Source organism: Cynocephalus volans, chromosome 8 (genome assembly GCF_027409185.1).
Source record: "Cynocephalus volans isolate mCynVol1 chromosome 8, mCynVol1.pri, whole genome shotgun sequence".
Lineage (NCBI taxonomy): Eukaryota > Metazoa > Chordata > Mammalia > Dermoptera > Cynocephalidae > Cynocephalus > Cynocephalus volans.
The window spans coordinates 25,486,408-25,513,904 of record NC_084467.1 but is presented as its reverse complement, the minus strand read 5'-3'; the positions used below and the strand labels follow the sequence as shown (position 1 = coordinate 25,513,904).

The 27,497-nt window shown below is 45.7% G+C and overlaps 2 protein-coding genes across 3 annotated transcripts in view; both read right to left on the bottom strand.

Moving 5' to 3' along the window:
- Positions 1 to 5,927, bottom strand: part of KPNA6 (karyopherin subunit alpha 6) — a 56,074-nt gene extending 50,147 nt beyond the window's left edge. The window contains exon 1 of the mRNA XM_063104402.1: positions 5,848 to 5,927. Coding sequence (XP_062960472.1) covers positions 5,848 to 5,851 — 4 coding nt within the window. The 5' untranslated portion in view covers positions 5,852 to 5,927. The remainder of the gene's footprint in view (positions 1 to 5,847) is intronic.
- Positions 5,928 to 10,012: 4,085 nt separating this feature from the next.
- Positions 10,013 to 26,982, bottom strand: TMEM39B (transmembrane protein 39B). Of its 2 annotated transcripts, none has more exons than XM_063105617.1 (9): positions 26,899 to 26,982; positions 25,069 to 25,195; positions 24,331 to 24,550; positions 23,671 to 23,754; positions 23,204 to 23,358; positions 16,097 to 16,433; positions 14,851 to 15,038; positions 11,707 to 11,827; positions 10,013 to 10,426 (listed from the first exon to the last, which is right to left on the bottom strand). In XM_063105617.1, exons 1-9 carry the CDS (start codon positions 26,900 to 26,902, stop codon positions 10,184 to 10,186), a joined length of 1,479 nt encoding a protein of 492 aa, XP_062961687.1. In that variant the 5' UTR covers positions 26,903 to 26,982; the 3' UTR covers positions 10,013 to 10,183. The 2 variants fall into 2 exon arrangements, with proteins under 2 accessions (XP_062961687.1, XP_062961688.1); XM_063105618.1 differs by having other exon boundaries at positions 10,334 to 10,778.
- Between the last annotated feature and the right edge of the window lie 515 nt (positions 26,983 to 27,497).

The following is a 27,497-nucleotide window of genomic DNA, read 5'->3' as shown; positions in this document are numbered from 1 at the left end:
GCAAGGGATGGGAAGAGGGTGGTCAGTGGATACAAAATAGTAGAGAGATAAGAAGAATGGGATCTAGGGTTCTATAGTAATATAGGGAGACTACGGTTAACAACAAAGTACTGTCTGTCTTTGAATAGCTAGTTGAGATGATGTTGAATGTTCCTAACACAAAGAACTGACAAATGCTTGAGGTGATGGATATACTAAGTACCTTGATATGATCATTGCACACAGTATGAATGTACTCAAATATTATATTGTACTACATAAATATATGCGATTATCATGGGTCAATTAAGAAAACTAAATTTAAAAGAGAGAGGGAAAAAAAAGAGAGAAATAGGAAGTAGAATAGTGGTTACCAGAGGTGCAGAGAGGGACAGAGAAATATTGGTTGATGGGCACAAAGTTACAAAGGCACAGTTAGATAGGAAAAATAAGTTCTGGTACTTCAGGGTGACAATAGTTAATAATATTGTATTGCATACTTGAAGACAGCCAGAAAAGAGGTATATATATATTCAATGGTATAGCCACAAAGAAATGATAAATGTTTAGGTGAAGATATGCTAACTATTCTGATTAGATCATTATATAATATATGCATGTACTGAAACAAGCTGTACCCCAAAAACATTTACAACGAAAAAAATGAAATCAAATCAAATCAAATAATTAGGGCTGGCTAGTTAGCTCAGCTGGTTAGAGTGCAGCCTTATAACACCACGGTCATGGGTTGGATCCCTGTACCTGCCAGCCGCAAAACAAAAAAAAGAAAAGAAAACAATTAATAAAGTAACTGTTACCTGCCCAGCATCTAAATGTGTGAGTTTCTGGTTTTTGATGTCTATCTAAACCTTTTTATTTTATTTTTTATTGTAATATAGTTGATTGTATCTATCTGTGGGGTACATAGATGTATGTTTCTGAAAAGTATTCATAATATGTTTCTGCCTTTCCCTCAAAAACAAAGACTAATTGATTCATCTTTACATTTAGTATAGGGTCTGACACAGTCTCCTCAAAATGAAAATATGGATAATACTATTTCTAAGATTTCAAAGTAAATACTTTGTTTACTAAATGACTAACAGGTATTAGTTATCGCTCACTGAGTACTAATTACATGCTAAGCACAATGCTAAAATGCTTTATAGATATTACCTCATTTAATCCCCATAACAATCCTATTATCACTATTTTAGAGATGAGGAAATGAGGCTCTGGGGATTAAATAACTGGTCAAGGAACTAATTATACAGAATGAAATAACTGTAATACAAGAAAAGATATGAAAAGGGCTATATGAAAGGTAAGAACAAAATGCTACAGAATTCAGAAGGAGAGCTCACTTCCAAATTGGAAGGCATAGGGCCGACCCCGTGGCCCACTCGGGAGAGTGCGGCGCTGGGAGCGCAGCGGCGCTCCCACCACGGGTCTGGATCCTATATAGGGATAGCCCGTGCGCTCACTGGCTGAGCGCGGTGCGGGCAACACTAAGCCAAGGGTTGCGATCCCCTTAGCGGTCACAAAAAAAAGAAAAAAACAAACAACAACAACAAAAAACAAATTGGAAAGCATAAAGTATTTGGGAAAGGTTCATGAAAGAGGTAGCACTTAAATTTTGGGGCTGGCCTGTTAGTTCAGTTGGTTAGAACAAGGTGTTATAACACCAAGGTCAAGGGTTCAAGTCCTCATACCGGCCAGCCACCAAAAAAAAAAAGATTTTCAACAACAGGCAAGATTTCCATACGAAACAGATGGATGGAAAAGGATTTGCTTTCACCACTTTCTCCACCAGGAATGCTTAAGTACAAAGGAGGTAGTATGAGTGGAATGCAGGATATGCTGATAAATGCTTAAGTGGAATAAGACCAGAAAAGTCATTAGGAAAGCCTTGAATGCCATTACCTACGGATTACAATTTTAGGAGTCTGTGAAGCTTCCCAAGATAAGTAAGTAGTGGAGTGACAAGATCAGGTGTGTGTTCTAGTAACATTGCTGCAGCAGAATTGGCAGTGGTAGGGGAGGCTATAGAAAAGATTAGTTTGAAAGGCTTTTTAAGTAACACCTTTACAATTTACAAAGTATTTTTTGACATCAATATTTCACTGAATCTTTAATAACAATCTTAAAAGTAGTATTATTCATATTTTCATTTTGAGGAGACTGAGATTCAGCAAGGTTAAAGACCACAGAATTAATATTCTTCTTGGGACTATGCTATGAGAAAAACCTACGCAAAGTAATTTAGGAGAGATCTCAGTGACAGGATCATACGATATTCAACATCTGCCAATACTGAAAGGGAAGAAAGAGTAAAACCAAAGATAAATTAGGTTTCCTGCCCGAGTATCTGGGCCATTGGTACCACCATTAACAAAAATGCATGAGAAACAGGCCAGGAAGGGGACAGTGAGTTTGATGTTTGAAGGATACAGCAGGTGATCAATGGTTCTGTGCCTTCTCTGAAAGTAGCTGTTAAAACTGGTATGACTGAACAAAGCAGGAGAAAAATTAAAAGAGATGTGCTGAGTTAATTCCTGATCAGAAGGGTTCAGTTAGAAAGGTTTTGTTACTTGCAGCCAAAAGCAAACTAGAAGTGGCTTTCATTATCCCATTTAAGCCCAGAAATAGGACAGTTTGAAAGCTGGCTAATTTAGCAGCTCAAAAATTGTGAAAAGATCTCTATCCTTACCCTCAGTGGCTGACTACCTTCACTCTCAAAATTGCCTGCTCTTATTTATAAATTCTGCCTCATAATCCCAACATTGCTAAAGGCAATTTCAGAGTCAGAAAAGGGTTCTTTTCTTTCTAGAGGCAGAACACAGCCCTAAATAGCCCATATTCTGGTTAGAACAATAATGACTAAGTGGCTCCTCCACTTACTAGCTACAACCTTTCCCAGGTTACTGAACTTCTCTGTGCTTCAATTTCCTCAACTAAAACATGAGAATCTCAGAAAGTACTTAGAGTGCCTAGCACATAGCAAGTTCTATATAAATGTTGGCTATTATTATTATTATTATAGCTTTCCTATCTCTGTCTTTTATCGAGGCTCTCGCACTTTGGGGAAACCTAGGTTAATATACAAACTGGCAAATAATAAAATAAAAGCTGGCAAATCTCTTTTAAATAAGGGAGGCTTCTCTAGAAGTCCCTCAGGCTTCCCTTCACACCTAATTTTTTTTTTTTGCCAGAACTGCATCATATGGCCCACGCCTCAATCAATCACTGTCTAGGGAGACAGAATTATAATGATTGGTTTAGAGTTTATATTAATCAAGAACCAGTCCCTGGGGGTAGGGAGGGGCTGCCAGATTCCTAGTTAGCAAAGTAATAGGATGGTGATAAGACAAGGAGTGTCTGCCAAGACTCATGAGGTAGTCTCTGTTAGGGAGGGTCAGAATAAAGCAACCTCCAGAGCTTTATTTTAGCTTTATTTATTTTTTTAACCTCCGGATCACCCCTACAGGGCTCCTAATGGCAGTGAAATCACTATAAAGGTCTGTTAAGGGTAGTGAAGTTTGACACAGCAGAAATAGTATAGGATATAGTCCAGAGCTGTAGGAGAGTACAATTCAGAGGCAGATTCTAAAATCATGAGGGTATGAGGGCAGGCCGTGTTAGTGTTCCCAGCACCCAAATGGCCTAGATTACCAGTCTTACATTAATTACCTAATCTTCTCAAAGCCTCAGTTTATCACTGTAAATGGAGATTACTCAATCTACCTTGGATTAGATGTTAGGATTAAATGTATCCTTACATTAATTTCATCCCTGTGGTACATTGATGAGCCAAAAAAAGAAAGAGCTGATATTCAGAAATGCAAGGTGGAATGGGGGAGAGGTACCTGAGATGCAACTGGAAAGGAGGAAGTTTCTTAACTCTAGACAAAAATTCCCCTTCAGGACCGTGGTCCGGTTTTGTTGCTCCCTATAGAACTTTCATCTTGAACTCTACCAGAAAAGGACTAACTTTATTTAAGAGCTTAAGTCTTTTTAGAGGTTTATATAAAGCAAAATGGGTAAGAATCTCAGTCCTGGCTTTGCTTCTTATCAGCTACGTTATCTTCTCTGAGGTAGTTTCCCAATCTGTAAAAACTGAGTAAATCTCTACCAAATTTATTTAACTGAGCTTAACAAAGTAAACATTAGTTCCTCCTCTTTGAGGCATCAGTGTTTCTGAAATTGAAGACCAACACAAAGCCTATAACACAGAAGCTCCTAAAATTTTTTCAATGATACTTAAAGCGGCAGCTACTAAGACAGGCCTACCAATCTTATCACTCCAGTGGAGGATTCTGGAAACCAGGGTGCTTAAGGAACTAACATGATTGAGGGTGGAAAAGAATCTGTTCTGATATATATAGAGCCCTTACTAGGATTCAAACTCCTTGACAACACTGCCCCCTACCCCTTTTCTAGAAATGTGGAAAGGAAGGCTCAGAAAGGAAGGAAAGTGACATTTATTGTGGACTATGCTAGATGCCTTCCATACGTACTGCTGAGTCTGACACTTAAGCGATTTCTCCTGATGAGAGCTAGGAAGTGGCAGGCCTAGTTAAAATACCAGATCTGATTCTAAAGTCATCTCCTTGCAGCTCAAGGGAATGTTTCCTCAGGATTAGAGATCTTACAAAATCAATTCCAGAATCTCATTTAGCTCCACACATATGATACTGGAATATGCAATTCACTCTGGACTAAACATTTCAACGTGGGCCCACAAGCAAAAAACACCTTTAACAACTTTGCCTAGGCTTAAAAAGCTTTCTTTCCCTTTTTTCAACCCAACCACTAGAGGGCCAGGCCATGAAAACCAGCAGTTACAAAGTAGGGCTCTGGAGTGAGCCACTAACGGTGTGACCTTGGGTAAGTTACTTTACCTCTCTAAGCCTCAGTTTCCTCATCTGTACAATAAGAATAACGGTAGTAACTACCTCATTAGGTTGTACAAAAATTAAGTAAAACAAGACATGTAAAGCAATCAGAACAATGCCTGCTCAGAAAGCGCTTAGCAAACTTAATAGGTTTTACTGCAGGAGAGGAACTACCACGCTGGTTATGTCTGTAAGTCCAGAGCCTTCGCCATCGTATTCTCTCCGAGCAGAGGCCTTGCCAACCGGGGTCCCCTCAGGAAGATCAACAGGTCGCTCCTTTTCTCCTAACCAGGTCCGGCCCAGAAACCTGAAGTCCCCAACCTACATATGGCCAAGGGATCTTGGCCCCTGGTTTAATACCACTGTGAGGGCTGTCACTCTGAGCCCAACAGAACCACCAGATTTCTGATTCGGCTCGGGAAGTTAGCCTGGCCTTCAGCGCCCCAAGCTGCCCTTAGCCTTGCTGCCCCTGGTTACCAGCCTGAAGCTGGCTCGCCTGGCGTCCCCTCACGAGATGACTCTACCCCGCGACGTAGGCAGGACTTTCCTGAGTTCAGGCGAGCCACTGAGCCTAGTCAAGACACGCGTCGGCCAAACACACGCCGGGAGAAGCTTCCCTCAGCGCCGCCCAGGCCTGCCGCCGGGAGCCCGGCCCCCGGCCCCAGTCTCGGCGCAAGGCGGAGGATAGGCCCATTTCTAGGCCCCGGGACCGCGTTGGCTCCAGCCCGAGACCACCACGTGGGGGCTCCAGGCGTGCCAAGGTGTCCCTGGAACCAGCCCTCGAGGACTGCTCACCGCGCGGGCCCTAGCCCGGCCCCAAACTGGCTTGGGCACACCCGGCCTGGCTTCTCCTCTCACACCTTTCTGGAGGAGCTTCTGATATCTTCCGCAGACCAGAAACAGGCTCTCGTCAGATCCCAAGCCCCGAGACTGGCTCAGCCCGAGTACCCAACTGCCTGGTATCCCTACTCACCCATCGCGGCTCCGCTCGCTTAGACTTGGCGGCGGCAGCGGCGGCAGCTTCAGCGGCAGCTTCAGCAGACAATATGGCGGATATGCAGGACGGAACACCGAAATGGACAAACTACTTAACAGCCCTGGGACGAAACGCGCTCTTGGCCACACTGCCTAGGTTACACCACCGCGCTCACTTAAAGAGACCGCAGCTACTAAAGGTGAGGGAATAGGGATGGAATACCAAAAGGAGTGGCTTGAGGGAGACTGGGAGGGATCAGTACTAAAGATAAGTTTTAAGCATGACTAGGATTTCTTAGCTGTTTCTTTCTTTCTTTTTTTTTTTAAAGATGACCGGTAAGGGGATCTTAACCCTTGACTTGGTGTTGTCAGCACCACGCTCACCCAGTGAGCTAACCGGCCATCCCTATATGGGATCCGAACCCGTGGCTTTGGTGTTATCCGCACCACACTCCCCCGAGTGAGCCACGGGCCGGCCCCTTAGCTGTTTCTGATACTAGTTCTTTATACTGAGGTCTTCTCCCCCAGAAAATTTTTCTGTGATAAACTTATCCTTTCCTTTCATAGTCAAAGGCAACCGTAGACCCTGAACTGAATATGAATAAGGAATCATCTGGAGAGAGGAAATGACTTACTCAAGACTATAGAGATAAAGAAAGGAAAAGGTCAAGACTAAACCGAAGTTTGTATTGGTGGCTGGCCTGTGGGGATCTGGACCCTTGACCTTGGTGTTATAACACCCAGAGCTAGGCCAGCCCCCATAAACCCAGATTTTCTGACTGGACGTACTACAGGTAGCCCTAGTTGAAACTGTAATCATATTGGGAGATAAGAAATAGAAAAACAATGAGACCGGGTGAAGTATAGTTGACAGAACAATTTAACGATCATTATTTTCTTAATCCTCACCGCAAGCTCTTTGAGGGCAGCCTTCAGTTCTCTATTGTTCACCACACCTAGAACAGTATCTGGCCCACGGTATGTACTCTGTAAATAGTTGTTGAATGAATAAATGAACAAATGAACAGGACAGTGGGTTATACAGAGCAAGGGGTATGATCTCCCTTTTTAGAGATGAGGAAATTCAGTGTGCACGTGCCTTTTGAATCATGGAATTTATGGCTGGTACACATTAGGCCTCCCTTTTTTATTTTATTTTTTAAAAGATGACCGGTAAGGGGATCTTAACCCTTGGCTTGGTGTTGTCAGCACCACACTCAGCCAGTGAGTGAACCGGCCATCCCTATATAGGATCTGAACCCATGGCCTTAGTGTTATAAGCACGACACTCTCCCAAGTGAGCCCTAGGCCTCCCTTTTTTGAATAACTGATGGAGTTTGGATGTGTTGTCCCCTCCAAAACTCATGTGGAAATTTGATCTCTAATTGTGGCAGTGTTGGAAACTGATTGAGTCATGGGGGTGGATCCCTCATGAATGAATTAATGCTCTCCCTGGGGGAGGGGGGATTAATGAGTGAGTTCTCACTCGATTAGTTCCCGCGAGAGCTCGTTGCTTAAAAAGACCCTGGCACCTTCTCTCTCTCTCTTGCTTTCTCTCTCTTGCTTCCTCTCGCCATGTGATCTGGTCGTACCCGCCAGCTGCCTGCCACTTTCTGCCATGAGTAGAAGCAGCCTGAGGCCCATGCCAGATGCAGCTGTCCCAGAATCGTAAGCCAAATAAACCTCTTTTCCTTATAAATTACCCAGTCTCAGGTATTTCTGTTATAGCAACACAAAACGGACTAAAACAATAACATACCAGTCCTTCTGTCCCCCACATCAACACACAGATCCAGGCTATGTCTTCAAGTCACTTGTCCCAACAGGGACCTGCTTTTGGAAGCGGAATGAGGGACCAGGTATCTGGTCCCCAGGGCCTGTCACAAAAGATTGCCAACTCTAGTTACATGCCTGGCGCATTAAGAGAAAGAACTCAAAAGAAAACTCTAGGACTCCAGGTTAGGAAAGGGAGCACTACATTTCCCTTCCTACTGCCAATGCCACTCTCTTCCTGGTCTATTTTGCCTGCCTCCTCAGTAGCCTCCAGTCTCCAGGTTCTCCTCCTCCCACCAACAATTTCCTTAAAAGTGGAGACCTTATGGTGTCAATCCTCTGCAATTTGCTACTGCCTGCCCTTAGCTAGTGCCCGAACATTTCAATCTGGCTATTACCAGCTTCTTGGGCCACTCCCCACCAGGCAACCCAGGCTCCAACCATATTTGGGGAACTACTTTTCCCCAAATATGTTCCCATCTTCGCTTGTGCCTTCGCATGTGCTGTTCTCTCTGCTTGGAATGCAGTGCCCTCTCTTCCCCACTTGACCATGCAGTGAACTGCTCACTTTCAAGACCTAACTAAACCATCACCTCTTTAGAGAAGCCTGTCTTTCCAGACAGTCAAGCTATCTGTCCTCTTTGCTTCCACAGTGCCCTGGATGCTCGTTTTCTTTAGCAGCTCACATCCTCATTTGCTCACAAGGTGTGTCCATCTCTCCCTGTTCTCTATGGAAGGGACAGTATCTTTCTCATCTTTGTAACTGTCCCAGTGTCTAGCACAGTGCTTGCCTCAACATAGGCACCAAAAACATTTGTTGAGGTGTCTGTCTCCCATATACCACTGTCACCTTATCTGCATACCCTGTGGCCAAAAAGGGCTCAGGGAACATGGACTGAATAGATGAGAATGGCTGTGACTGTCTGCACCTCTTCTCCTTCCAGGCTGAGCCCTCTATCCTATGCCCATAAGAGCCAGATGACCCTCCAAGAAGCTGTTTGTTCCCACCCTGATCATACACCGTCACTATCCTAAGGCCATTGGTGCTCCCTGACCCAGCTTCTGCTGACCTTTCCAGCCTCCACCCCACTCTCTTCTATCTTTCCTGCTCTAAGAACCACATTGTCTACCCTCCCCAAAACACACCAGGATGTTCCAGATCTAGGTGCTATTTTTTTTTTTTTGGTGGCTGGCTGGTATGCAGATCTATGTGCTATTTCACATGCCCCTTTCTCTCACTATAATGCCTTTCCCCATCTTGTCCACCTAGGAAGTGGCTAATACAACTCAGACATTCCCTCCAAGAAGCCCAAAGAGCAGTAAACATTCTCTTCCCTGTGCTACTTTATATCTTATAACTGCTATGTTCATCCTAGGGTAGCATTGCTTATTTCTGTGTCTTGGCATCCTCACCATCTACCACAGTACCTGACACAGAACAGGGTGTCAGAGACCGCATGCTCAGAGAATCAAGACATCACATTCTTTTTTTTTTTTTTTTTTTTTTTTTCCGTGACCGGCACTCAGCTAGTGAGTGCACCAGTCATTCTTATATAGGATCCGAACCCGCGGCGGGAGCGTTGCCGCGCTCCCAGCGCAGCACTCTACCAAGTGCGCCACGGGCTCGGCCCAAGACATCACATTCTGCTGGGATAGTTCAGTACTCGCCCCTTATCTGCGGGAGGTTTATGTTTCAAGACCCCCAATGGATGCCTGAAACCACGGATAATACCAAACCCTATATAGACTATGTTTTTCCTATACATACATACGATAAATTTTAATTTATAAATTAGGCGCACTAAGAGATTAACAATAATAATAAAATAGAACAATTATAACAATATACTGTAATAAAAGTTATGTGAATGTGGCCTCAAAATATCTTACTATACTGTACTATGGGTAACTGAAACTATGGAAAGCAAAACCATGGATAAGGAGGGACTGCTGTAGTGTCATTTTTCAGTTTCTTGGTTTTTCTTCAGGTTTTTATTTAGGCCCAGCTCTACCACTTCCTAGTTGTGTTACCATGGGCAAGTCACTGTAGCTCTCTGAGCTCCAGTTCTTTATCTACAGGAATGACAGCACCTACCTCCTAGGTATGTCATAAAAGTCAGATTAAGGCAAGGACTGAAATACTCAGAGAGCAGCACCTAGCACAGTGAGCATTCAGTTAGCAGCAGCTATCACTGCTACCATGGCCTTCGGTGCCTCATTTTCTCTCCATTGGTGAAGGCAGAGCCCACAGAGGACCCAGAAGCCACATGTGGTACTTCCCAGCCCAGAGTCCCACACCTCTGCTCTCTGCCTGATAGGCAAGAAGGGAAAGAACCACAGGACACAGGCTTGTTGGGAGTATAAAAATAGGACATTTTTCCCCCCTCATCACATCAATTATCAAAGAAAAAAACAGTGTGTAACAAAAATACAAAGCTCTGGTGGATTTTTTTGTGGTTTTTTTTTTTTTTTTTTGTCTTCCAGCCATCCCTCCCCAACAGCCTCTTGCCAGGAAGTCCCTGACTGAAGCCTGGATGCTGTCCCTGGGATCACCCTGGGGCTCAGGAGAACCGGTGGTCCAGGTCTCTCTGAGGGCTGGCTGAGTACGAATAGGCCTTGCCCAATACCAGGCGGTCTCGCAGCAGCTTGAAGAAGGCATAGTAGTTGCTGAAGAGGATGAGGGCCAATGAGATGGTCTGGTGCCACTTTTCGGAGGACATTAAGGAGTACAGCTGGTAGACAATGACAGCGCCCTCCAATAACAGGAGAATGTTGAGGATCCGCAGGGGTTTGCTGAAAAAGAACTGCCCAGGAAAGGGTAGACATGGAATGAAGGTATGCTCCAAAAATCTGCCTCTTGGATGGGGGTTCTGGGTGGGCCAGTGAAGGGGACAAGCTTTCGGGGCCCCATGCAGACTTGAGTGGAGAGGAAGACTTTGTAGGGTGGGCATGGACTCTGCCAACTCATCTGCCTTTGCTTGTGGTGTTCCTCCTGACAGGAGTGCTGCTTCCCATATAAGTCATTTAAGATCCTGTTCAACTTCTACCTCCTCCAGTAAGCCTTTCTTGAGAGGTCTTGCTTCTCTCTCAAACTCTTTTTCTGGTGTAAAATCAACACCTTTTTACATGTCATCCTCCAGGGTATTGTTGTTGGGCCTGAACAAATTAGAATCTTATGACACAGGCATGAAAAGTTATTATAGACTCTACAGCCTGAGTTACCTGCTACTTCATGTTACAGCAGTTTGAGCTATGCTGGAAGCTTCCAGAGCACATAGCCACACCTCACTCTTACCTGGCATTTCATGGCAAGGTAGAATAAAAATTTTCTAATCATTCAAAGAGTGCTCAATGTCTAGTGATCTCGGTTCTCCAGGGGCCAAGGTACCTAAACCTCAATAGCTGCTTACAGGATGGGAGGGAAAGTGGCAGGAAATGGGAGTCCAAGACACCAGGATGCCAGGCTCAGCTCTGCCCTTGACAGGCTGCAAGACTTTGGGCAAGACCATTCCCTCTCTGGGCCTCAGGTTTCTTGACTGTGAAATGAAGATAGCCCAGATCAGTGACTTCCCAAACTGTGTTCCTTAGAGCCCAAGAGGGTCCCTTAGGAGCTAGATCAGGTTAAGCAGGAAGAGAAGGAGGTTACCATTAGTTCCCAAGTTTCACAATAAGGCACCCTTGAATGAGTTAAGCTCTCTAAGCCAATTTCAGTATCTGAAACAGGGAGAGCCCTGGCATTTCTCTCACACACAAAGTTCTGGGGGAGACTGAATGGGAGGGTGCATGGGAAGTGCTTAGTGCCGTGCCTGGTGCACAGTGAGGAATGATGATAGTTATTATTTTCACCACCAAGAACCCCTTTTTTATTGTATCATCTTCTCCCCCTCCACCCAATGTTTTGAAAGGTCTGTTACCAAGTGAGTGCAGTTGTAAAGTGATAATTTGTATGGCTGTCCTTGTGCTGCATGTGTGCACTGTCTTCCTTTGGATTTGGGAAATACTGAAAATAGCTTCCCTTGCTATGACATCACCTCCCACCCTCTAAATCAGGGCCCAACCCTCCCTCTCAGGGGAGGAGACTCACGTGGAATCGGAAGTGGGAGACGTCAGAGGGGATGGCCACGTTGTAGTGGCCCACTGCTTTGTAGACGTTCTTGCTGTGCTTCACCAGCACACCCTGTGGCCACATGCATTCTTCAGTCCACCTGGAGGCATAGCCCAACAGTGCCCCTTATCCCCAGCTCACCCATGAAAGGGGGTACCAGAAGATTGGGCATGGGGTGATTATCAGGGCTCTACTCCCATCTCTATCACTTAGACACAGTGACCTTCCTTTTCTGGGTCTCAGTTGCCTCCTCTGTAAAATGTGATAAGAACCAGGAGAACTTCACTGCACTCGGAGTCAAAAGGCTAACACTGATTATTGAGGGACTGTCAAAAACACCCCATTTTTCCTCTCTGGGTACATTTACTTGATCTGTTCTCACCTTTAGCCTCCCTGATCCATCACACAGCTGCCTGAGTGGTCTCTGTAAAATAAATAACCCTATAAAGGCTTTCCAGTGCCCTTGGGATCAATGCACCAATGATTTGGCACGGTCTCTGAGGTCCTGGGTGGCTTCCCACAACTCCCACCACATAGCTCATGCTCAAGCCCCTCGGAACTGCTTCCAGTTCCTCCAGCACACTGTACTGCTTCATGTCTCTGCATAAGGTGCTCCTTCCAATTGGATGGCTCTTCATGATGCCTTATCCCTCTGGAAAGCTCTTCATCATCTTTCAAAACCTGGACTCCCCCAGAAAGCCTTTCTCAAGATCCCCAGAGTTCAGTAGCCATTAACTGTTCCCTGCATCTCCTATTACTGGTCCACATTACCCAATGTTTGTCATTTATCTATTTCCCTGTCTGTATCCCACACTAGGCTAAGAGCCCTTTAGGGACAGGGAATGATGTTCAACTCATTCCTGTGTCCTGAGAACATGCCACAAGGCCTGGCACAGAAAGGCCCCAGTAAGAATGTGAATGAGATGGCGGGACCAGTGAGCTTTCTTCCAATATCCTGTGAGGTGAGATATCCCAGGAATCCCAAGGGTCCTGGGCCAGAGGACTGAGAATCACAGCCTGCAAGCAGCCCGCTCCTCAATCCTGGCTCCTGCCTCATTGATTCATTCACTTACAAAGTAGTTATCATCTTATAAAACAACATGGATGAACCTCACAGACAATGTGCTAAATGAAAGAAGCTGGACACAAGTAACTACTGTATGATTTCATTTACATGAAGTTCTAGAATAGGCAAAACTAACCTATAACGAAAGAAAGTGGAAAGGTAACTGTCTTGGGGGAAAGGGGTGACTGGGAAGGGCCATGAGGAAATTTTCTGAGGGGTTGGAAATGTTCTACATCTTGATGGCAGTAGGTTACATGGGTGTATATGCCTTTATCAAAACTCAAAGAATTGTATACTTTAAGATTTGTATATTTCACTGCATATAAATTTTTTATCTTAAAAAAAAAAGACTATACACAAAACCCCCAAAATTTGCAGTGTACCTATTATAAGCCATACATTCTGCTGGGGGTGAGGAGACAGCTGAGGGCTAGACAGGCAACGGCCCTGACCTCCAGGAGCTTTTAGTCCCGGAATGACAGGCAAGTAACTAAGCAAACCCATCAGAAACCATTAAGTGCAATGATCACGGAATTATGGGGGCACTGAAGGGAGGGACCCCATACAAGGGAGGGGAACTGAACCCATTCTGGGTGATCAGGAAAGTGTTCCTGGAGGAAGCATAAGTGCTAAAGGATGATTAGAAGTTAACCAGGAAAAGAAGGATGGAAAGGACATTCCAAGCAAAAGATACATCATGTGCAAAAGCCTGGATGCAGACGAGAAGCACATGAGAACGCAAAGAAGTCTGGTCTGGCTAAAGCAGAATATGAGTTGGGGCATGGTAAGAGATGAAGCAGAAAAGGCTGGCACGATCCAGTTCATCAGCTGGGAAGCCAAGTGAAGGAGAAGGAGCCTGGATCTCATCTGAAGACCATGGAGCTGTGGACATGTTTATCCTCATATTCAGCTATATTCTACTTTTCTACTCCTCCCTCCTCTCAGAGCCTGAGGCTAAGTCAAGCCCCCTTTTGGCCCATTCAGCAAAGCCCAGTCCCTTTTCTGGATCTCCTGGACAGAGCTTGAAAGGGACACTAACTGGCAAGGAGGGCCAACACCAGGAGGTTTGGCTTCTGTGGCCTCCCTTTGCATCTCTGCTCCTTGGTGGGCCTACTTCTACAAACCTGTCCTAGGGGCCTTCTTTCTGCCAGGCCTTGTCCTGGGCCCAGGACTCAGAAAGTGATTCGAATGTGGTCCTGGCCTTGAGGAGCTTCCATTCTAATGGGGGAGTATAGGCAGGAAAATTAGTATAACCTGGGGTGAAAAGTACTTTGAGAAGGGCCGTAGAAATACTAGGTATCCAAGAAGGATGAGCCAGGCTGAGGAGAGGACAACCCAGCTCCTCAGGGTTCCTGCATAGCGTAACTCCTGCCTCTGCTCTGGGTGCAGTGCCCTTTTGCATTTAGACCTCTTATGCCCCACTCACCCTAACTATTAGTGTAAACAGCTATCTCCCCAACCAGACTGAACTCGTTAAGGATCTCATCTGTCATTTCCCCCCAGTGGACCCTCCTACCCTGACAGGGTTTACCATGAGCTACCATAGACTGATGTCTCAAAAGCACACCTTGGAATGGGTCCATCCATTGTTCAAAATCCTCTGTCTCCCTTTGCCCTACAGGTGAAAGTTCAAGCTCTGCCTGATACACTGCACCAGGCCTAGTATGGATTAGGTAGAAGTAAATGTCTGCTGAAAGAGTAGGTGACCTAATGATTGAGTGGATGAGTGAGCAGGTAAGAGAAGAGTGAAGCAATGAATGAATGAAAGCATGAGCAAGTCAGTCAGTGAGTGAATAAATAAATAAGTGAATGAGAAAGTCAATCAGTACATGAATTTACCACCTGTTCCCCTCCCATGTCCAGTACACTGCAAGTTACCCAAGGACATGGAACATGTCTGTCTTGGGCCCCACCACAGCACCACACTGGACTTGGGGCTATATGAAACATAATAACTGTTTGCTGACTGAATGAATAAGTTAATGAGCAAGTGGGCATGTGACTCCAGACAATGACCAAGAGGGCTGAGTTGGGCAGAGCAAAGTAGGGCGACTCACGGGTGCTGCAGCACGTTGGAGCACAGCGCTGGGTCCACCTTCTGCCAGCAGCCCAGATGGGCAGCAGCCTTGTGCAGCAGGTCGCAGTAACTGGCAGGCAGCAGGTGCTGCATGAGGATCACAGAGGTGCTGATGGACACCAGCAGGAAGAGTTCGCAGGACCAACGCTTGTCATAGTAATGTGTGTTCTGGGGGCAGCAGGAGATGGGAGGTGGGTGAGGTGTGAATGCTGGTAATGGCCTTGCTCCCTCTCCCTTTCCTGATTCTAACTGCTTGGAGGTTAGGATAGTACTGGGGAGACCTCACGGTGGCTTGAAACCAAGACTCAAACACCTAACAAAGAAGGCTTAAACCTGGTGCCCACTAGTCAGTTTTCTACAAAGAAAAATTACTCCCAGTGTCCCCCCACTCTGAGCCAGAGCACAAGCACGATTCAAATCTTAGCTCTGTTGCTCATTAACTATGTAAACTTGGGCAAGTCATTTAATTTGCCTGTGCTTTAGTTCCCACGTCTATTAAATGAGAATAAGTGCAACAACCAACCACCTCTGAGAGGCATTAGGAAGATTATTTTTTTGTTTTTGTTTTTGGCGGCTTCCCAGTACGGGGTAGGAGGATTATAATACGCATGAAATCTCCTAGCATGTTGTAGGTACACAACAGGCCTTAAATCTTCTCAACCTCAAATCATTTAGTGCAGTCCATCCTAAAGAAATGTTTCAGGCCTACTGCAGCTGAGGCTGTATAAGCAAGAGAGAGAGATTTTGGGGTCACTCAGATCTGGATGAATCCTGGCTTCCCTACTTAATGAAAAAGCAGGACATTATGACATATCTGTATCAAAACAGCCACTGAAATACAAAGTCACTGCTCTTTGTTGTCAAGTATTATAAATAACAATGCCGTGTCTCCCTCATTGGGTGGGTTACCTTATACAACTCACTCCCTTTCAGTGAGCTTTGCTCTCTGCACTTTTTTTTTTTTTTTTTGGTGGCTGGCCTGTACGAGGAACTGAATGAACCCTTGACCTTGGTGTTACAAGGCTGCACTCTAACCAACTGAGCTAACCGGCCAGCCCATCTCTGCACTCTCAAACAGTAGTCACTCCAGCTCTCAAGAGGAGAACAGATGGGAAATCCCGTCAAAAACAGCAGAGTTATTTACACAAGAAGGAAGGCTCACATCGGGGAGGCAGCAAGGTCAAGTCCCCTCCAGGCCCTTTCCCTCCCTGAGTTGAGCTACATACCTTCACAAACCAGACAGGCACAAAGGCCACATAATATGCACTCAGCATAGAGCTGACGAGCACTTCCTTCATGCGCCAGTTGAAGTCCATCTTGAGGAACTCCACCTCGCTGCGGATGAGGCTGGGTGACAGGCAGCAGGCATGGGTGGGCATGGCATCCGGGCCATACAGCTGTCGTGTGTGCTGCTTCCACGTCTCCCGCAGTGTCAGCAGGTAGTCCCGGCTCCTCGCCAATCCGCTGACTGCCTCCCGGGGCCCCATGGAGGCCATGTGGCTGAAGAGGTTCGTCTTGCGGAGATCACAGTTCAGCTGCAGGAACGGAATGTACATCCCAAACCTGCTGGGGAAGACGGTGGTGAGGGCAGGCCTGCCCAGGGGCCAGGATCCCAAACCTTAGCCACCGAGGGGAATCTTCTTTCCTCCCTGGGCCTCAACTCTCCTGGCTGCTCAGAGGGGAGAACTTATCCATCCTTCCTTTAATCCATCCTCCCACCTGATGGTTAGTCATTCAAAACATGTATTAGCATTAAGTGTGTGCCAAGCACTGGGGCTACAGTAGGAATACTGAGCACTCGGGATAGAGTAGGAAGCAAGAGACAAGTCCCTGACCTCATAGCCTAGTGATGAATAACAATAATCATAACAGCCCATGTTCACTGGGCACAGACTATATTCCAGGCACTGTACCAAATGCTTTATATGCATCCTCTTCTTTTTTCTCATAAGAACACTGTATTTTGACATATTTTAATATAAGATACTGTTATTTTGTCCCCCTTTGGGCTGAGGAAGCTGTGGCTCAGAGAGGTGAATTAAATTCCTAAAGGTTACACAATTAGTAAGGAAGTACTAAAGCCAGGGCTCAAAGCCAAAACTGTCTGGTACTAAAGATCAAGACAGATATTAAACAAACCACATATATGACAGGCAGCTCTTTAGTCTGCAGAGGAGGGCAGTTCAGGAACAAATATTATTGTGTGCCTATTATTTGCTATGCACTGAAATGGGCCCCTGGACAGTACAAATCCCTTCCCCTGAGCAGCACCTTTAAGGCAAGGATAGAGCTAATTAATCAAGCATTTCTTTGAGTTTGTGGCTGGTATTGTATGAGGAGAAAACTAGACAGACCCATAGCCTGGAAGAGAAATTATAAAAAGAAGGTAAATGCTGAGCACAGTACATGACACATCGCAATGGGTGCTTTTAACAAGTATTCTCTTTTTTTCAGCCTGGGACCTCTCAATTTCCCCAGGTCCCCAGAATTACACAGACCCAAAAGGGCAGCCTCAACGAGTTAGGGCCAATGACAATGCTACATTTCTTTTTTTTTTTCTTGCAGTTGGCTGGTACAGGGATCTGAACCCATGACCTTGGGGTTATAAAGCTGTGCTCTAATGCTGCATTTCTTATCGACAATTTTTTCTTTTCCTTTTTTATGGAGTCCCAGGAAGGGATATCTGAGTGACCCTGGGCAAGTAAGTCAAGCCTCTTTAGGTTTTTGTTTTCTGGTGCTATCATCCTTCTTATGGTAAAGTCGAGTCAGATAACTTAGAGAATTGTGGTCAAGAGCATAACCTTTGGGGTCAAACAGGCCTGGAATAAAATTCCAGCTCTGCTACTTACTAGCTCTGTGATTTAGGGCAAATTATTTAACCTCTATGAGCCTCAGTTTCCTTAATTTGCTCTATATTACATGGCTTGTATAGATCTTCTACTTTCAGCCAAGCATTATGCTAGTGTTTTCATAAATACTCTCTTTTAGTCCTTGCAACAACCCCCAGCATAGTTCCTGATCTAGAGTACAAGTTCAATATAATTTTGTTTAGAAAAGAAAGAAGCCAGTAATTCTGTGGAGATATGAAAGAAGATAAATGGGATTTCCAAAACACTCTTCAGGACACTTTGTAAGAATGAAGGGGTCGGAGTGTCTATGTGAAGATACTAGGTACTCAGACTCAAACTTAAAGGCAAGTACTTAAGAATCTCCCTGGCCTTGCCCTAAAAAGGACTGCAGATAAGTCCTGTGATCAATTAAATTATTTGGTGACAGTAAGTGACTGCTGATAGGCCAGAAGTTAGAAGCAGATTTGCAAGCAAGAACGGTAGATTCCCTCCCCTCCCATCCACCTGATACATGACAATATAAAAGTAGAAAATAAATTCATGTCAGCAAAAAAAAAAAGGGGGGGGGGACCTGGAGGTCAAAAGTACACAAATGATGTTGACAAATTTAGAAAGCAGATGGAGACATGCTGACAGATAGAGAGGAAGCCACCGTCTAGAGCAATGCTTTCCAATAGATATATAATGAGAGTCATATATATGATTTAAGATTTTCTAGTAGCCACACCAAAAAAAAAAAAAAGAGATGGAATTAATGTTAATATTCTATTTTACTTAACCCAGTACATGCAAAATATTATTATTTCAACATTTAATGAGTATTTATTAATTAGATATTTTTCTTTCTTTCTTTTTTGTACTCAGTCTTCAGAATCTGGTATGTATTTTACACTTAGAACACATCTCAATCCAGACTAGTCTATTTCAAGTGCTCAATAACCACAGGTGACTAGTGGCTATTAAACTGGATGGCACAGGTCTAGAATATGCCATGAGAGGACTGCACTGGGGATGGGAGCTTATCTGCCCAGAGTGACCCGAGAAAGACTCTGGCTTGAAATGGGCACATCTGATAGAGGGTAGAAGCAAGAAGCAGGGCTGAACAAATGGGACTAAACAAAGATCTGTATTTATTTGTAAGAGTCAGTCCTCTTTACTCCCCTACTCACCTCATACAACCCACCCTGAAGGATTCTTCTCCAAAGAAACTAAATAAACAGTTTGAGAAGAACTGAAGTCTCTAATGGGGGCATCTTAGAGCAACAAACTCACCCCCTTCTTGGCCTATGGGGGTCCCAGCCTGACAACCTGCACCTCATTCACTCATCTTAAAGCAAAGCCAGCTAGTGTGCCCTGCCATGCACTTAGAACTCCCAGTTAATCCTCCTCTCACTTAAACAATGGCAGAGAAAGTGAAAATGCACTACTGCTACTCAGTCCTTCATTCATTCTTTTTGTTTGTTTGTTTGGCAGCCAGCTGGTTTGGGGATCCACTTCATTCTTAAATATAGACAACCAAAGAGACCAACTATACTTGGAAAAGGGCAGCATGAAACAGAAAAACTGACGCCAATGTAAAGACAAATTGAGGGAACATAGATTTTAAAAACAAGAACAGTATGTTATGAAAAAAGAAACAATCAGAAAACAAGAAAGAGGCCTTACAGATGAAAAATATGACTGCTGAAAAAAGCTCAATAAAAAAGCTAAAGATAAAGTTGAGGAAATCTCTCTGAAGGTAAAGCAAAGAGAGACAGAAAGGAAGAGAGAGAGGAGGGAGGGAGGGAAATAGAAAGTATGAGGGAAAATATGAAGAAAATATAGGAGAAACAGATGACCAATCCATGAGGTCTACCATCTGATAAAATGAAGTCCCAGAGAGAATAGAAAAAATGGAGAGAAAGATATTATTAAAGGAATAATAGAGGAAAATTTCTCTGAGCTGAAGAAGTACCCAAATCTCCAGGTTAAAAATGTCCTAGAGTACTGATAGGATGAATGACAAAAGTTCTACGCCAGACACATCCTCATGAAGTTTCAAATAATCAAAAGATAAATAGAATGTTCCTAAAAGCTTTGAGAAAAGTAAAAACACATCATCTACAAAGGAATTGGAATCAAACAGGCATTAGACTTCTCACTAGCAACACGGGGTGCTAGAGAAAATGGAACAATATCTTCAAAATTCTAAGACAAGGGCCGAGCCCGTGGCGCACTTGGTAGGGTGCTGCGCTGGGAGCGCGGCGACACTCCCGCCGCGGGTTCGGATCCTATATAGGACTGACCGGTGCACTCACTGGCTGAGTGCCGGTCACGAAAAAACGACAAAAAAAAAAAAAAAAAAATTCTAAGACAATATGAATTTGAACTTAGAAATCTACGTCCAGCCAAACCATCAATCAAGTATGAGGACAGAACAAAGACATTTTTAGACATGTAAGGACTCAGAATGTATATACCTCCCATGTACCCATTATTAAGGAAATTACCTGATAATGCACTCCAGCAAAATAAGGGAGAAAACCAAGAAAGAGGAAGACATGGGATCCAGGAAACAGTGGATCCAACCCAGGAGGGCAGCAAAGGGAAGTCCCAGGCTGAGAGCTGTACAGCAGGCCTAAAGAGCAACCACTCCAGACTGGAGCAGGAGGATGAAGGGCTCCAGGAGGGATGTCTTTGGGCGGTGGGAAATGGACTCCAGGCAACAGGTAGCATGATTGAGAGGCTGGATAAACTTGAGGATATACTGAAGGCCCATCATTCTTTTGTCAACAAGAAAAAAGAAAGGCAATTAGAAAATCCAAGAAAAATAAAATGCTGTATAAGAAAGGTACAATATAAATATGGAGCAAACCAAAATGTGACATGATCTTAAGCAATTGATGGAACATAAGAAAAGAGAAACCATTTGACCTTGATACTAGGAACATTCTTTTTTAAGAGGCCCAAGATTGTAACTTAGTAAGTATAGAGAAGGAATGTCTTCTATGCACGCTACCGGGCCCTGCACTGAATGATATTTTTATACACATAAGTATATCAAGGCTACTTATTGATTTTTAATTTTTAGAATTAGCCTTAGACAAAGAACAGAAGACTTAAATGTGGTTATATAGGAAAATGTGAATGTCAAGCTTGACAACGTAAGAGTACAGCTGCCTGGAAGTCAGAGGAAGAAGAGGGAAGGAAAAGATGGATGGGTAGGGGTTCCTAATATTCTTGTTACATAAAAGGGATTCAAGATGCTGACTATTGTTGATGGAATAAAAAATACAGGCATACTTATAATACTGACAAAGATGACCAACAGAAAACTAAAAATAATGACAGCTACCAAATACTGGGAACAACAGGAACGGGAGGATGAGCTAAACCATCATCTGCCATTGTAGAGAAGCAGTGTGTGTGCACATGCGTGTGTGTGTGTGGTATGCTTGTATGTGTATAGAACATTTATTTCCAGGATATAAAAGAAACCAGTAACATTGGTAATTATGTCTTGGAAGGGAAAATTGGTAGATAGGAGGCAGAAGTCAAGGGGGGACTTTTTCCCTCTATACTCTTTTAGGCCTTTTGAGTTTTAACTATGTGAAACTGTTATCCAATTATAAAATCAACACATAATTTTTTAAAAGGAATAAACAAAGGCATAAGGATACTAGAATTATAGAGGTAACTCAACAACCACTTTAAACCAAAACGTGAAAGAGATTGCTTTTGAAAGGTGGGACTGAAAATCCGGAGGGTAGAGTTGCAGGCTACTTTGCATTATGAGCATTTTAACAGTACTGGATTTGATTTTTTACAATGTACTTTATCATGTCAATAAATTTTTAAAATTAATAATAAAAAATAAAACTAAATATGAACACTGGATGATGTCTGTATCCGACGAGAGTAGACTCACCAGGTAGTAACCATAAAGCGTCAAATTAAGGCAACTATTGACAGTTTTAACCAGTTAACTCTTTGAAGGGCAATTTGTTAATATTTATTAAAAATGTAAATGGAGGACCAGCCCGTGGCTCACTCGGGAGAGTGCGCTGCTGCTAACACCAAGGCCACAGGTTTGGATCCTATATAGGGACGGCTGGTTCGCTCACTGGCTAAGAATGGTGCTGACAACACCAAACCCAGGGTTAAGATCCCCTTACCAGTCATCTTTAAAAAAAAAAAAAATGTAAATGGACATACCTTGGGAATTTGTTGTATAGAAATACTGGACAAGCATGCAAAGATGTATGCAAAAGAATGTTCCCAGCCTCACTGTTGCAAGAAAAGCTAGGAAGAACTCAAAAGTCCACCAACAGAAGATAAAACAAATTTTGAAAATTCTATACAATGGAATACTATGAGACCAGACCATTAAAAAAAAAAAAAAATGGGGCAGACCCACATGTATTGCCATGGAAAAATATCCAAGTTATGATTATGTGAAAAATGCAGTAAATTACGACATCATGCATAGTATAATCCCATTTTTGTTTACATAAAACTATATGTGTATGTACTTGCACAGAAAAAAATTTGGAAGAATATACTGCAAATAATGATTTCCAGGTGACAAGATGATGTAGGTCTTTCATTTTCTAGGTTAAAAGCTTCTATAAAGTTTTATGTTTTTATAAGACGTGTCCCTCTTACAATTAAAGACTAGATATAATTGAAACAAGTGTGTTGGGGCTCCCATGCCAATCTCTTTTTGGTCATTCAGGGTAGAGAGGGAAGAGGGTCCAGTTCTGAAGCTTCCTAGGGACCAGGTTGGCCCAAGCTGAAGAAGTTCATAAACCAGAAAGCCCAGGGTTGGGAAATGACTGTCAATGCCCAGGCAATCAAGAGCCTGCCCCAGGTGCAGCCAGACTGGAAACCTCACCAAAGCCCTCCCCAATTATAGACCAGAAAAGGGCAGTCTGTGGGCTCTTCCCAGACACTATCTCCATCCTTAACAATCTGGGTTCTGGTGAGATGGAGGGAATGAGTGAGCAAAACAGACACAAAGAGAGATATACACACATGCATGTGCAGACACACACACACACACGCTTCATGAGCAGACACCCACACAGAGACACGAAGACACGCAGGAGCTTACCAGCACACAGACCCGGGGAGAAACCCAGAGATTACACAAATACTGAGATACACAGATAAAGAGAAAGAACCAGAGAGAGGAAAGGAAAAGAGAGGGAGACAAAGCCTGTGCGTTCCCCCTCGGGAATGTTCCTTTTGCATATACATGCAGATCTAAGTCCCATTCCGACCTCCCCTCAGTGGGAGCTTGTGTAAATTACACCCCTTGGTTTCTTTCGCAAAAGAAGGCTAATCATCCTGATCCCAGGGGGATGGCATCAGACAATGTGAGAGGATACTGCTGCTGCCTGCCTCCAGTCTTCCAGATATGGAGGCCTGGTGACCAAGCCACACCCAGGACAGAGGTCAGGGACCAGGTACTAGGCAGTGAGGGGTGAAGTGAGGGGTACTCACGGATAGCAGAGGAACAGGAGGTTCAGGAAGGAGTAGGTCCTGAAGAGGTGGATGAGGGATCGGCACAGACTCCAGCCTGTTGCCGTGAGAACGGTGAAGCGGGTGAGGAACAGCAGGATGGAGCGAAAGAGGGAGACCTTCCCCCTCTGAGAAGCCTGAGTCAGGACGAGATAGCATGGCATGGGGCCTTGGATGGAGGCCACAAGGGCTGTACCCAAATCCCACCCAACATGGCCTGTGATCCCACCCAGGGAAAGGTGACATAGCAGACTGGGCAGAACCTAGCAAGGTGAATCCTTTTCTTTGATGCCCAGTAAACTCAGAGCCGATGGATGTGCTCTTCAACCAAGTCCATAGGGAGCCCTAAGGAAATACCTCAGGGTTGAAGGGCTGGGCATATCTCCTTGGCACCCCCAGGAGAAAAGGGGAGTCCCAAAGTCCCTGGCCAGTTTCTAGGACCCAATCACCTCCTTCACGATGGACCCAATGAAGCGACGGCCCAGAACGATGGTGGTCACCATCAGCAAGTTGAAGTCGATCAGGTGGAAGTTCTGTCAGGGGGCAGAGGCCTGGGGGTCATGTGGGCCCCTTGCCCATACACAGGCTTTTCTCATACCCACCTCCCCCTGCCTGGTCCTTTCCACAGAGACTGTCCCCATTCTCTGACTTTCACAGGCCTCCAAGTGAGTCAGGACAGGAAACTACCTAGAGGAGTAGAACAGGACCCAGAAAAGGGAAGTGGGACAGTCCCTGAGGATAAGAGAGTGGTATGAAAGCCCTCTTGCTCTGATCTCCCACACCCCTGTCCCTGCACCTCTTGTTCTGCACAGAGTTCTTTCCACCCCTTGAAACACTCATGTATCCCTGTGGCTCATCTCTCCTACAGGACTTAAGACTGAGCTCCTTAAGGCAAAATCTGTGTCAGATTCAACTCTGAAACCCTTACAATGCTCAGTGTGATACTAAGCTCATTAGGCATGTTCAGGAATCATCAGTTTCCTGTTTCTTCTATACTTCCCATGCCTAGCACAGAGCAAAGTGCATAGTGGTGCTTGGAAAGCTATGCTAAACTCAAACCAAACATCATACACACATACACAAACAGCTGGCCCTGGCTGGGCACCTACCAGGGAGGTGTGGGAGGGCGGGTGGGAGGGCGGATACCACCACACTGTCTTGTAGATGTTGATGTAGTGGACAAAGAGGGCTATGAGCTGGCAGAAGAAGAGCTGCAACTCAAACAGAATGCTGGCCTGCACTGGCAGCTCGGGGATCTTGCAGTGCTGCAGAGGCACAACCGTCTGGGTGGCCAGTGGGGGGCTGGAGAGGCCCGTCCCAGAACTGCTCCTGGGGGTGGAGAGGGAACAACAACAGCAGCCAACTTCAGAACCTTACCGGGAAGGGCTTCTGGGGCACAGGATTGTGGGGTAAGATCAGAAAATCAGCTCATGGCAAGGACAGTCCTCCTAATCCTGCCTCTCACACAAATGAGCTGACAAAGACTTTTCCTCTCCCTAACCTTATTCAGGTATTCCAATGCCCCCTAGGAGGAAAGAATTATTAGGTCCATTCTGCAGATGAGGAAAGGGAGGCCCAGAGAGGGGAGGCAACTTGTCCAAGCCACCAGCAAATCAGGAGCAGATCTGTAGTTGGAATCCAGGCCTCTGGGCTTATTCTACCATGTCCCACTGGTCAAGTGACCACCCTCAACTGAGCTCCCTCTGGATCTTTTCTGCTGCCCACTCCCCTCTAAACCCCGACCTGGAATCTAGCATATCACATCTTAGAACCCAGTAAGGCAGTGCCCTGTCCACACTGTCCCTGTGAGCCCACAGTGAGGGACAAGAGACAGAGAGGTGGTTTACCTGGTGCGGGAACGGACACTGGTCACCGATGCACTAGAAGTGTGGCTGCCACCAGAGCCCCCTGAGGATCCAGGCTCACAGAGCGGATTTCGACAGTAAGATGTCCTGTTGGGACCTCTTCGTCCTCCTGTGGAGCTCAACATAAAATGGATCCTCAAGCCAGAGGGCATATATCAAAGATAACAGCAATGATACTGGCTACCGGTTCCCTGGCGTCTCATTTATGATTTAATTCTCACCGAGACCTATGATCTGGCCCCTACCCACCCCTTCAACCTCATCTCTCACCACTCTCTGCCTCATCCCCACTCCCATCCCCACCCCCACCCCCACCTCATGCTCTAGCCATCTTGGCCTTTCTTTCCTCAGCAAGCCAACCTTGTTGCTACCTCTTGCACTTGCTGTATCCTCTGTCTAGAAAGCCCTTCCCTGACTGTCATTTTTGAAGTTTTTAAGTAGCTGCCCCCATCACTGTCTATCCTACACATATATTTTTTTCCACCACAATTCACTCTCTGAAATGATTTGTAAACATCCTTATTGTCTGTCTCTCCCACTAAAATGTAAGGTCAGTGAGTTCAGTAGCCTCATCTGTCTTTTTCACTGCTGTATCCCATTCCTCCACTACAATGCCCAGCAAATATATGTTGATGAGTAAATGAGCCCAGCAAAGTAAGTTTTGCACAGATTAGGAAACCGAGCTTACACTGTGTCATAGACAGTGTTGGGCTCTGGGTCCTGTGCTCTCAGCTCCAGTATGCACTGGGCCCCATTCGGACACCAGTTTCTGGATGCTTACAATTTTGGTCACCTTTGAGATAGTTTTTTCCTCCAGGGCCCTGAGATCCAGCTCAGTGGGCATCCTGGTACCTAATGGGTAGGAACCAGGGCCTGAGGACTGGATCAAGGATGTAGCCTTTGGGAGACGGCTGTGGTTATGGACCCAGAACCTAGGCTTAGCAGTCTAGCCCAAGCTCCCAGGCAACACACTGCACAAGGGTCCTGTACAAGGCTCCTAAGCACCTAATCAAAGTTATAACCTGTTCCTATTTCCTCATGGTAACACAGCAGCCTCCCCTCACACTACCCCCATGCCTTAGCTCTTCAGCTCAGAAGCTTCTCCTGTACATCTCCAAAAAGTTCTTGGCTGGGAGCTCTGCCCTCTGGGAGCTCTGCCCTCAAGCCCCCAGACCAGAAGCTCTGTTCATACACTATTATACTTGGTTTAGAAAGCCACACACAAACACCCTCAGCCTACAAGCTCTGCCCACATCTACTCTCCTCTCTTTAGAAGCTCTGCACCCACATAAGGCCCGTAGGCCCCTCAGCCCCTCAGCCCCGCCTACACACAACTGTCAGCCCATTCACCCCGCCCACAAGCCAATAAAAGCCTTCTCAGCCCAGAAGCCCCGCTCCAAAAAGGGCTCCCTTAGTCTGAAAGGTCTCTCCCGCTTCCCAGTACAAGCCCCTACAGCCCAGAAAGTTCGCCCCCGCACAAGCGCCCACAGCCCAGAAGCTCCGCCCTTAGCACGAAGGCCACGCCCACCAGCAACTCCCGCTCCCACTTCTACCCCTGACCAGCAAGCCCTCACCAAAGCCCAAGCCCCGACGAGCCTTTATTTTAGAAGCCCCGCCCACCAGCCTGATGTCCCGCCCCCACAAGAGGCCCCACCCCGCAAAAGATAGGAGGGGGCGGGTCCGGTCTGCGCCCACATCCCCTCCCCCTCCCCTCGCCGGGATCCTGTCCGCGTGGGGCAGCAATTAGCAGCTTGGCCATCCCAACCCCCGCGCCAGCTCGTTCCCAGGCCGAAGCTGACCCGCTGTGCTCACCCATCTCCTCCCCCCGGCGCTCTCCGCTCCGCCGCCGCAGCTCCTGCGGGCAATATGTCGGAGCCGACGGCGGCCGGGAGAGGACTAACCACCGCAGCCCCGTGCCCGGGTATCAGCCGCGCGCTCCCGCCTCGCCGCTGTATTTGCATACAAGGCGGGCTAGAAGCTGGGAGCGCGCTTCTTAAAGGGGCCGCCAGAACAAAGACGGTGCCTGCGCGCTCTTTGTCTTGCGGTCTTCCACGCCCTTCCTGCAGCTGCTGCTGAGGAGACCCAAGACTGAGGAGAACCCACCTCTTGTTCATCCGTGTGGGCCTTCTCTCAGCATCTCTTCGGGCCCGAGGGAGAGGCTGGAACCGCCTGTCTGCTCCATACCGAGATGGACTGTATCCATGAATGGCCCACGGGCACTTCAAGCTCAGCGTGTCCCAAATTGGGCTTTCATCTTTCCCTTTGGGTTTATTGCACTTTGGTCCACCCCAGTCAAAAGCTAGGAGTCATTTCCTCCTTTCCCTCACACCCACACCCAATCTTTGACCTAGTCTTGCCAACCCTAAGCCCTAAATATTTCTCTTTTGACCCTACTCTGTTCTCACTGCCAC

Bases quoted from the DNA above. Each gene is read 5' to 3' on its own strand.
- TMEM39B (XM_063105617.1), bottom strand. The intron at 23,359-23,670 runs GTGATTGGGTCC...GTCCTGACTCAG, and splicing joins TTGGGTCCATCGTGAAGGAG to GCTTCTCAGAGGGGGAAGGT. The intron at 16,434-23,203 runs GTGAGTACCCCT...CTTCCCCAGCAG, and splicing joins CTCCTGTTCCTCTGCTATCC to GTTTGGGATGTACATTCCGT.